Consider the following 12,427-nt stretch of genomic DNA (forward strand, 5'->3'; position numbering starts at 1 on the left):
CATAGACTCATTCCATATTTTATGTGAACTGAAATCGGACACTAATATCATAAAAACAAGCATGAAAACTTTTTAAAACATTAATGAATATATTACTAATGATTTTTTATTTTTTATTTGTTATTTGTGTTTCTCAGATTTAAATGCAAAAAAAGTAACAATGGAGAATCGAATCAGTGTTTTACCAGATATCAATTTGGAAGTTGGTGGAGGCAATTTAGGTGGCTGGTGGAGATTTTGGGAAGCGACTTCAAAGGTGAAGGCATTGCTTCAAAGAACCCACAACCACCTTCTTCTTCTTCATCATCTTTTCTTTTTAAAAAGAAAAAGAATAGCCTAAGTTGAACATAAATTACAATCTGCCATTCTTAAGATCTACCTTTTAAAGTGCTATTAAACCTCAAATTGGATCTTGGGGTAGAAACTCGCCTTGCAACTCGGTATTATAGGTAATTTACTCTTTCATTTATTTAATGTTTTCTTATTTTTCACGTATATTTGATTTCTTGTTGAATGCTCAACTCTCGTACCAAATTTCCATTCTGTTTGATCCTATGATGGATTTAATACATATTTATGCATCTTTCAACAAAATTACTTTAGACGTTTTGATTGCTGCTCTCTAATTTATTTGATTCCTTGACTGACAAGCTAGTGTCACGGGCCGAAGTGCAAAGCCCGTGACCATGGCACAAGAAGCGCCCCATGGAGGTCTATCGATTAGATAGGGAACATTTAGCGCACGAGAACTGACCCGATTCAGAGAGCTGTTGGAGAAGTCTGTCAGATTGAAGCCTGGTTGGCCCAATGATGAAGACATGGCAACTTAGGCTAATTTTAGTAACTAATCCTAGAAGATAGAGAGAATCATATCTTGTAAAGATTAGATTAGATTTTATATGGCAAATCTTGTAAATTCCTAAAATCAAGAGATATAGTGAATCTCGTCCGTCGATGTAAATGTATCTTAACCGTCGATTTTGGGGGAGCTCAACTACAAATAGAGAGCCTCCCCCTCATTTGTACTCATCCATTGTATGCTAAATTCTTAAGAGTAATAGAATTCTTTGAGCATTTATTCAAACACTTTGTGTGCATTCTTTCTTTGGCTTTCTGTTGTTCACTTGTAGCTTCTTTTGGCACAAGCTTCCACTATACAAATTGGTGCATTGGAGGAGTTCTTAAAAGAATCCTCACTTTTGGGCGTAAAGGCTAACTTAGGCAAGTTTGGGACGAACGGATCGCCTAAGGCCGCACGAATTGCGAGACGAAAGGTCTAACCCCATGACAAGTGGTATCTGAGCCAAGTTTTGAACCAAGTGATATTCGAGTTTGGTTCGAAGGCACTGTTGGGATGTCGAAAGAAGTTATTGGTCAGAGTGAGCCAATGGAGACCTGTGGGAGGGTTAGAAAAGGAAGTCGCTCGAGGGACATGCTGACAGCTTTAGAAAATCGAGTGGTTAATCTCGAGGAATCTGTAGGGAACATGAAAGAGATGCTTGAATTGGTCGAGGGACGCACGGATGGGTTGGACTCAATGGAAGAGTAACTCAGAGATTTTATGTTGGATTCTCTCGATGCCAATGGAGAAAAGATGAAGGAATTACTCGAGTTCACTACGAAAAAACTGTCAGAGAGGGATGAGGATCTCGAGGATATGGTGTTAGCCATGAAGAAAGAAATAGAGGAGCTCAAAGGGGAGCTCACAATTTACAAAGCCGCTTTGATTAATAGGATGTTGTCTTCAAGGCTGAAGCAACAAGCAATGGATGTTCCCAAACCGGATAAGTTTAAGGGTGCACGATCCGTAAAGGATGTGGACAACTTCTTGTGGGAAATAGAGTAATACTTTCGAGCGATGGGCATCGAGGATGATGCCATTAAGGTAAACACTGCTTCAATCTATTTTATTGATGTAGCTCTCTTGTGGTGGCGTTGTAGGTCCACGGATGAGAAACGTGGTGAGAACGTAATTGAGACTTGAGAGGAGTTCCAAAGAGAGGTGAAGAAGCAGTTTTACCCACAATATGTCGAGAAGGAGGCTCGAGCTAAGTTGCATTGTCTCACGCAACAAGGCACTGTTCGGGAGTATGTTCGGGCATTTAGCGAGTTGATGCTTCAAATCTCTGACTTGAGTGAGAAAGAAGCGTTCTATTGGCTTGAGAATGAGTTAAAACAGTGGGCAAAGCATGAGTTGCGAAGGCAAGGAATCACTAAACTTACTGTAGCCATGGTAGAAGTAGAGTTATTTGTTGAGCTTGGTCCAATGAGAGACAAGCTCGAGGCGTCTAAGACCAATGGAAAGGGCAATGGTGAGAGAAACCATGAAGAAGATAAAGAGGGACATAGCGATGATGGCAACAGTATCGATAGCACAAGTGGCAATGGGAAACCACGAGATACGAATCGGGGATTCGACAACCCAAGGGACAAGAGGAAGAAGATAAAATGCTTCCTTTGTCAAGGACCGCACATGGAGCGAAAATGTCCAAATAAAATGATAATTTCGACAATCAAAAAGAAAGATGAGCCGAAGGAAGAGGCGAAGCCTACCGAGAGAAAGACATCGAGAGTCAATTCGATGATGTTCATTCCTGGGAAGAGGAATGGAGGAAAAGGGTTGATGTTTGTTGACATCAACATTGCGGGTCAGAAGCGGAGTGCTCTTATTGATACGGGAGCATCGGACTTGTTCATGTCGAAAACGGCTACGAAGAAGCTTGGTCTATTGATTAGGAAATAGAATAAGAAGATCAAGATAGCAACTTCCGAGAAAGCCCCAACTATGGGAGTAGTTCGTGAGGTGGAACTACAAATCGGCGAATGGAAGAGCAAGGAAGATTTCGAGGTAATCCAATTGGATGATTACGATTATGTGCTTGGATTAAACTTCTTTGATAGGATTCAGGCAACTCTGTAACCATGGGCCGATCAAATCTATATTGTCACTGGTCCGTCAACAAAAACGGTTGTGCCGGTGCATCGGGATATGAAGGTTGGGACCAAGGTGTTATCGTCAATCCAACTAGTCAAAGATGTTTCGTATGGGAGAAACATTAATTCGTCAGAATGGAATGCTACGAAATCCCCTTCGAAAGTGTTAGTGGCGCAAGGGACCAATATGAAGCCAACGAATTCGACTGTGGAGCCGACACCTTTGAAAAAGGTGGGTTGTACATCGAGCTTCGAGGGAAAAAGAGTGATGTAAAAACAGTCAAGACGAGTAAATGCTACGAGTAAAGTACATTGTAAACACTCTGATAGTGCTTTGAATTTTGACTTGTTGGTTTGGCAAGGTTGTAGGGGCCCTTTCAAAGTTCATAAGCAAGGAGGCCAAGGAACTGTGGGCGGTACGAAGCCGAGGTATGAGAATCGAAGGGATTCCAATGGAACAAGTCAAAATTGGGGCAAGTTAAAGCAGAGACTTCTTGCCAACAGAATGTACCAACGAGTGCAACGGTTCAAGATAAGAGGCGACAGAAGCCGAGGCATAGGTTCTGAAGGGAGGGACAACCGATCGCAAGACAAGTCGGGAAGAAGCCGAGGCATTGAGAAAGTTTTAAGGTGAATCAAGTCAGTGTCATCCAGAAGTCGCAACGAGGGCGTTACGAGAATGGGTGGGGGAAAATGTCATGGGCGGAAGTACGAAGCCCGTGACCATGGCACAAGAAGTGCCCTATGGAGGTCTATTGATTAGATGGGAAATATTTAGCCCACGAAAACTGGCCCGATTCAGAGAGCTGTTGGAGAAGCCTGTCAGATTGAAGCCTGGTTGGCCCGATGATGAAGACATTGCAACTTAGGCTAATTTTAGTAACTAATCTTAGAAGATAGAGAGAATCATATCTTGTAAAGATTAGATTAGATTTGATATGGCAAATCTTGTAAATCCCTAAAATCAAGGGATATGGTGAATCTCGTCCGTCGATGTAAATGTATCTTGACCGTCGGTTTTGGGGGAGCTCAACTATAAATAGAGAGCCTCCCCCTCATTTGTACTCATCCATTGTAAGCTGAATTCTTAAAAGTAATAGAATTATTTGAGCATTTACCCAAACACTTTGTGTGCATTCTTTCTTTGGCTTTCTGTTGTTCACTTGTAGTTTCTTTTGGCACAATCGCTTCTGCTATACAAATTGGTGCCTTGGAGAAGTTCTTAAAAGAATCCTCACTTTTGGGCGTAAAGGCTGACTTAGGCGAGTTTGGGATGAAGGGATCGCCTAAGGCCGCACGAATTGCGAGACGAAAGGTCTAGCATCGTGACACTAGATAGTCTTAAAAGCATTTTTGATGTTATAATTGTGAACATGGTTACAATTTTTCCTACTTATGTTTAATCACTCTCAATTCAAGTAATTATTTATGCTTTTCCAAGGATTAAAATGAAGAACACAACTGTACAAGATCATTTGATGGAGATTACAAGAAGTTGAAGATCATCATGTCTTTGGAGTTGATACAATATAGCTTGCAATCCAACAACCAACTATTAAAGCTAGCCAGAACCATATATTGGTATGGAATTTGAGCCACCAAATGATGCATGAAAATATTATTATATTATGCGAGAGTCAAAGGTTTTGGCACACATAAGAATCCCCATAATCAAATGATTACTGGAGAATTTATTTGTTCGAAAGAAAGTGTGAAGGCAAAAAAACACTTCAAGATAGAAGAGAGAGTCCATGCAACTTCAGATGAAACAATAGAATGTTATAAAGCAATGGTTTTAATATCCAAGAAAGGAGGGAAATAAATTATTTCTCGATTCCATGCAGAACATAATCATGTATTAGCTTCACCAAGAGCACACAATTCATTTTTTCACAAAGAATTCAAACAAAAGTTCAAAGACATCTCATGGATGTTCTTGATAAGTCAGGTATTCGTCCCAGTAAGATAGTTTTTGTTTGAGATCATAAATCTAGCAGGCTTGGTAATTTTAATAAGACTAAGCGTAATGTTTAGCTACATTTAATTCTCTGATTGTTGCATATGTCTTGATAGCTTGATGTTTGAACTTGATATATAAGATATTGATTATCATTTTTTGAAACGTCATGAAAATTGTATTAATCTCAATTAACAATTCAGGTACCAATTAATAGTACAAAACAAAGACCAAAACACAAGATCTTGCACCTGCCAAACAACAACACAGGACTCTGCAAAGTAAACAAAATAAAGTGATTTGCTAAACACATCATTAGCCCCTAACCCAAATAAGAAGGGCACATCTGCCCACCCCTTATTTCATTAAGCTACTTGCTTCATTGTTTTAGCTCCCTAAAACCATCAACAAAAATAAGCTCAGAAATGATTTTTGCAAACTTCCTAAGATTGAATTTCAATTCAATCACAAGTTTATGTGAAATCTCTAATTTTCTAGCAATAAGGATGATTATTGTTTGTGATCGTAATTCATATAGCTTCGTCACTAATTGATAAATTTATTGTAATTCATACAGGAACCGCATGATCTTAGGTAATTCTTCTGCTTCAAATTGCCTAAGTCAGACAATCTCTCAAAAAGATGAGAATTCTCAAAGAAATTCTCTAAGGAATGAAAATAAAGTAAAAGCAAACTTTCAAAGCAAAGAAGCAACAAACAAACAGAAAAGCTAAAAGAAATCTAAGCACACCAAGTGTTTGGGTAAATGTTCACAAAGTGTTTCCATTACTTTGAAAGATTACAACTGAGGTGGAATGCTTCTATTTGTAGTTGAGTGTCACACCCTGGTTTGGCAAACCAGATCAGTTTGAGAGACTACGACGGGGAAGACCGCCTAAGTTGCGAGACATAGATTGTATAATGTGGGTAACTTCGTGGTAAAGTGCTACGAAGAACTTCTTCAATATTGCGGAGAACCAGTCCGAGTAATAGCGAGATTATAGTTAGGGCGGGGACCTTATTATCCAGACCTTATTGCTAATATGATTGTCACCTATGTTTTAGTGATGTTACCTAAGTAAGTACGATTGGTTGTAGGATACGTTTACATCACCTGGCATCCTAGTGGAGGCAACATGTCAGTAATTAGGACACTTGTAGAGCCTCGTAGAATATGATTAATTAGTAGAAGCGCACGAGAATGATTAATGATTAGAGATAATTCTTATTGAGATTTGGACATGGGTTATCTATAAATTGGATAACGTGGTAGTGGAGAAAAGATTTTTAATTCATCTTCTCTACCAGAATTTATTATCATCGAAGAAACTAGGAGAGTTCTTCCTTCCTAACAAGGGTGTTAACTCTACTTTAAAGAATTGATTTAATTTTGACCACCTACCACGAAAATCATCGCCATTGAAATGAGGACACTCCCACTTAATCTTCTTGATCCGGCCCTCGACAGTAAGGAGTCTAGGAAACAAATCTGCAAGTCCTAGGTCATAATTTGGGGACATAACTAAGGACTCTTGGAGAGGAAATCCAGGAGGTGATTCTCTTAACATTTTCTTCCCTTTACCCTGACTGGAGCTTCCTACTCCAAGGTGTTGAGGCTGACCTATAAACTGCTCAAGCAAGGAATACAGCTCAGTCTGCATGTCCCCCTTAAATCCTTCCTGGAAATCCTTGAATCGAGAATCCATTTTAGCATCAATATCAACTCCGAGTTGGGACAACTCTTGCTAAAGTTGACCTATCTCTTTCTGCAGTCTGGTAGTGACTCCATCAGTAGCCATGGACTGTATTGGAGCTCTGATACCCTGTAACGAAACAAATATCTAAAAGAGAAATTAAGAAGAGAGAATGAGGAAGAAAAGAGTAAATGATTCATTCAATTTCATAATTGACTCAGGCTTCCTTCACTCGTGATAAAAGAGAGAAGAAATAGCTATTCACAGCCTGACAACAGTTAACTGAAACGAAGAGTTTTGTGCTAACAATCAAAGCTAAACGCATCATTTCATTAAACGATCCAAGACTCCCCCGAAATGTAGCATTTTATTATTACAAGAAAACAGAATGAAAATTAACAACCAGCCATGCAACAAAGTGAAGGAAACAGTTCATAACATTCCCATGAAGTATGTGGACTAAATTTTGACAAATTAAAATAAAAGATTAATTTTTCAAATTTCATAAAATAGAGGGATGGGATTCAGAATTAAACCCAACAATTCCTATACCTCTTCGTAAATTACTCGATTATAATATTACATAAAATAGTAGGCTGATTTGCTACTTTAGTACCTGGGCTTTCGGCTATTTGGCAACTTGCATCTTCGTTATTACCATGTATTTTTCAAACATTTACCTGTGTGATTATGAAACTTGATCTTTGAATCGATGGAAATGAGAAGAAACTAAAGCAATGCGCAAACCAAACCCACAAAAACTTATAAAAGTTTTCAACAATTGGACTTTAGCCATAAAAAATGCTTCTTCTCCTCACCAAGCCTTGGTTCTTTACTCTCAAATGCACCGCCAATCGGTTCCTTTTAATAGTTTCTCAATTCTCTTCACCCTCAAGTCATGTACTCCTTTGCGAAATCCGAGTCTCGTTGCCCACCTCCATTGTCATATCTTGAAGTTAGGGTTCGTTTCCCATGTCTATGTGGCTACTTCTTTGTTGAATGCGTACGTGGTTTCTTGTTTTGACTATGCATGCAAACTGTTCGATGAAATTCCTGAGAGAAACATTGTTACCTGGAACACCATGATAACTGGTTATTCACGGTCTGGGGATGTAAACAAAGCGTATGCCTTTTTTAAGGCAATGACTTTGAGGGATGTTGCTTCTTGGTCTGCCATGATTGCGGCTTTCATGAATAACTGGAAATGGAATTGTGGGTTATCTTGTTTTAGAGAAATGGTAGCAAATGAGAGGTTGAAACCTGATGAAGTGACTGTGGGAGCGGTTCTATCTGGCTGCGCTCACATGGGTTCTCTTGGATTATTGGCGGGAAGATCGGTCCATGCGTTTATAGCTAAAAATGGGTGGAACTTGACTGTCGAAATCGGCACTGTTTTGGTAGATATGTATGCAAAATGCGGATTATTGAAGTATGCTTGTATAGTTTTCAATGCAATGCAACAAAGAAATGTAATGACTTGGACGGCATTGATTAGTGGATCTGCACAACATGGCTACAGTGACGAGGCACTGTCTTTCTTTGAAGCAATGCAAGAGGCGGGAGTGAAGCCTAATGAGATGACTTTTACAGGCATTCTCAATGCATGTGCTCGTAAAGGTTTGGTCAAGGAAGGCCGCAAGTATTTCGATATGATCGAACAATATGGTTTGCAGACAAGGATTCACCATTATGGGTGCATGGTTGACTTGTATGGTAAGGCAGGGTTGCTAGAAGAAGCTTATCAGGTTATCGGTACAATGAAAGTTGAACCCAATGTTGTTATATGGAGTTCTTTTTTGTCAGCTTGTAAGGATCATAAGCAATTTCAGATGGCTGACAGAGTGATCAAGCAAGTGATGGAAACGGTAAAGCCAGAGAGTGATGGGGGGGTTTATTCTCTTGTATCTGATTTATATGTTTTGAATGAGAAATGGGATGATGCGGAAAGAGTAAGGAAACTAATGGTTAATCAATATGTGAGGAAGACTAGGGGCTCTAGTTTTATTCGAAGTTGAATTCTTGAAAGCAATTTTGTTTCTTCTCAAGATCTATGTCACTCAGACTCAGAAGTATTGGGTAGGATATGTATTAAAGTTTTTCACATATTTGGAGGGTTTTTGGAGTTTCACAATATGCACGTCCAGGGTATGCATTGGACATGAATATTTGAGCATCTGGTAGACCTTGTTCAGTGCTTGTGCAGCTCATTGCAATCTAAGGCTTGCAGGAACTATCCATCAGTTTATGTGCTTTTGTCATCTCATTACTAAGCCAGAATCATGGGATCATTTCAAGTTGACAAAGGGAATCGAAGGCAAGATTTTGAAGCTGCGTTTGCTTAACAATTATTGCGATTGAATTTGGGAGTTTTTCAGAAACCTCACAATATACTTGGACTGTTAGTTTCACTAGATTCATTGATTTGACTAAAAATAAAGAGGGAGATCAAACATGTAAGTCCTTATCATTTCATTCCAATAACTTTTTTAAAGTAAATTCTTTTTGCTATTAAGGTCTATTTATTTGCCAGTAAAATATTTTCCGAAAAATGATTTCTAAAAATGATTTACTGAAAATATTTTCAGTATTTAAATGAATCTGTAAAATATTTTATGTTGTAAAATATTTTATGTTATTTGGCAGAAATATTTTCTGAAAAATTTATTATTACATATATTAATAAATTTATATACATATTAATAATTTTTATATTTTTAAATTGTTTTTACATATATTACAATGATTTATTTATAAATAAACAAATCAAATTAAATATATAATAATACTCAATTATTAAATTACAATATTAACGCCATAAATTGAAAATAATTAAAGTCAAATAAATTATTTGTAATTGTGTTAAAAAAAACAAGGATTGAATAATTATAAATTAGCTTCCAAACCACAATTAATACTAGAAATTAAATATTATCAAAATGCATAATTAGTAGTACACCATATAATAACAACAACATTGTCCAAGTGCATAACTAATATTACACCACATAAAAGTATCAATATCTTCAACCTTGGGAAAATTTTTGAAGCCAAATTTTTTTATGCTTCTTACTTTTAACTAAAAATGCTTTAGCCTCAGATTCATGACTCACTAGATAATCAAACACAGAACACAAGAAGTCATCATCAAATCCTTCTTCCTCCATCGACATCACTTCTTCGTAAAGCTGTGGTGTCTTATCCGCAATAAATTGTTTCAAAGCATTAGCAATTCTGCCAAGTTGTTCACCCACAAATTTAATTTGTTCATCAACGACACTTTCTTGAACATTTTTTTCTTTTACGTTTGGATGTACCAAATTAATATAATTTTCTCTTTCATAATCTCGATTCACACGAGGGTGAGAAGCAATTTCCTTCGTAGTTTTTAATATTTTAATCCAAACAGCCCCAAAAGCTAAAACTGAAGCCGCGACTCCGACAATTACATTTTGATGTTGATTACGATCCATCTACACAAAATAATGCCACACAAATATTTGATCACTACAAAAAGGATGCAAGATTTTCATAAGATCACATATTAAAAGTTACCATGACTAAAGTGCACACATACATATCAAGCTAATTATAATTGCATTAATAATTTTTATTAATGAATGCAAAGATCTTGGCAAAAACTATTAGTAAATTTTTAATCATCGAGATAAAAATAAAAAAATTTATCTAAGGTTATTGGAAGAAAAACAATAATCGAATATTAATGTTCTAAAAAATTTAAGGAATCACATTATAAGTTATAATTTTCAATATCAAAATCAGATTTTGTTTATGTTTGGCCATGAATAAATAAATAAAAATACTATCTAGTATTTGCTTATAAAATAATCGAGTGACTGACATAGTTCTCGAAAAAACAAAATAATGGATTTTCAAATATAAACAAAATAATGGTTTTATATATTTGCAAATGATGCAGTAAAATCCTTATTAAAAATTCAAAGTCTAATAATTCCATGGGAACCTTTAGCAAGTAAAATCCTATATTAAAAATTAAGCATATACAGATTTCAGAAGGTCACTCTTCTAAAGAAAGTCATAAAAGCAAAGCATAAAAGCAACTTTTGAAACTATTTCTAGGCCTTAGTTCTTAGAAACACATCTTCAGCAAATAAATCATATACAAGCTGAGCATAGTAAAGAAACTGCAGAAATTGAAACATAGGAAGCAGCTACAATTTAATTGTCTTTTCATTAACAAGCATTCAACAGCCAAATTAAGTAAACTAGAGGACTTTAATTCCTATAGGAATCAAATTGCCATATCATTTTTACTCGACAAAAATATTCAACGAAAGCCAGAAATAACCAGTTGAAACAATAGCCCTTTTGCCATTAATTCTTCGCACAGAGCTCTAGGTATCCATTAAGCTAAATCTAGAATTTCAATATATGTTGAACTGAACAAGAAGGATTGAAACATAACCTGCCAGTATCAAAGGAAGCTGCAAACCCAGAAATTAAGATAGTTAAATCATAAATGTTTTCACCCTTCAAACACAAGCCAAAGAGCCCATTCTGATGAAACAGAGGCATCAATGTTACTTAAGGACCTTCCTTTGTAATCAAACATGCTAGATATCAAATGAACATTCATCACCCCTTTTCTCTAGCATCAAATACTAACAAATTTAACTTCTAACTAGATAAGTAATAAACACAGGGTCCGAAAATTCTTTCTGTTTTGACTACATTTGATGCTGTTAGAACATCAAAAGCATGGATTAAAATCTAAGCTGCGACCAACGATACAGTAAGTGGTAATCAGAGAAGACTGTCGGCACAGATCAGTGAGAGCAAGTTACTATTACCGCGACAGAGGTGACATTCAACATAACCAAGGGCCAAAATCTTTCAGTTACTATTCCCAACCACCAAATAAATGAGCAAGAAACCAAGAACATAAAGGAACTAACCCAGAAACTGATTCACAAAACTATGGACAAGAAATTTAAAAAAAAATAAAAAGATCAAAAATTTGCAGAAACCAACACATCTACTACAAAAACTTGCAGAAAAAAATATATTTTATCAATGAACTAAAATATACAGAAACCCCTAACACATCCAGCTTCAAAAACTTGCAGAAACCAACAGATCCCCTACAAACCAAACTCGAGCAGAAGAAACCCCTAACCTAGAGCTTGCAATTTTACCTTAGATGAACCAGCAGAGTTGAACCAGCACGCTAACGAGGCAAGCAAAGAGAAGAGGTGAACTAGCAGAGAAGACGAGGCAGAGATGATGAGGCTGTAATCATTAGGGTGAAGAGAGTGAAGAGAGGAGCTATGGAAAATGTCTTACCACATAGAAATCGGTAAGACATTTTTCGGAAAGAATGAAATGATTTTACCCGTATTTTGGAAAATGTTTTCCTTAGAAATTCATTTTCCAACAAAACAAACACCGTAAAATCTAGAAAACGTTTTCCGGAAAATATTTTCCCCCTATCAAACAGACCGTTGGAAGCATTTCATTGCCTGCAGGCTATGTATGAAGGCCTTCTTTCGGCTTCCTTTGTGTTCTGTAACTTCTATTCAAGTAATATTTTCTTCTTTACTCGATGCTTTGGTTGTTGAACCTCTTTGATCAACATGCTGATTCTAGTGACAGAATTTTTTATTTTTGGGTTATAAAGGATGTCATCTGAGGGATTCATTTAGAGGCTCAAGCAAGCTTGAATTGTCCATATTACTATTAAAAAATAATAATATATTTTTATATTTTTTATTTAGTTTAAGGGTAAATTACACTAACTGTCCCTAAACTTTGTTTAAATTACATTTCAATCACATAGCTTTCAAAAGTTACATGATCGTCACTA

The 12,427-nt window shown here is 36.7% G+C and overlaps 1 protein-coding gene and 1 long non-coding RNA gene across 2 annotated transcripts; one reads left to right on the forward strand and one right to left on the reverse strand.

Moving 5' to 3' along the window:
- Nucleotides 1–7,205: 7,205 nt before the first annotated feature.
- On the forward strand, nt 7,206–9,093 carry LOC105774373 (pentatricopeptide repeat-containing protein At5g66520). The gene has a single exon (XM_012596862.2). It carries the CDS (start codon nt 7,323–7,325, stop codon nt 8,598–8,600), a length of 1,278 nt encoding a protein of 425 aa, XP_012452316.1. The 5' UTR covers nt 7,206–7,322; the 3' UTR covers nt 8,601–9,093.
- Nucleotides 9,094–9,497: 404 nt separating this feature from the next.
- Nucleotides 9,498–12,248, reverse strand: LOC128041851 (uncharacterized). The gene is made up of 2 exons (XR_008196770.1): nt 11,760–12,248; nt 9,498–10,055 (listed from the first exon to the last, which is right to left on the reverse strand). It is a non-coding gene; the product is annotated as an uncharacterized LOC128041851 (long non-coding RNA).
- Nucleotides 12,249–12,427: the final 179 nt, after the last annotated feature.

Source organism: Gossypium raimondii, chromosome 6 (assembly GCF_025698545.1).
Source record: "Gossypium raimondii isolate GPD5lz chromosome 6, ASM2569854v1, whole genome shotgun sequence".
Taxonomy (NCBI): domain Eukaryota; kingdom Viridiplantae; phylum Streptophyta; class Magnoliopsida; order Malvales; family Malvaceae; genus Gossypium; species Gossypium raimondii.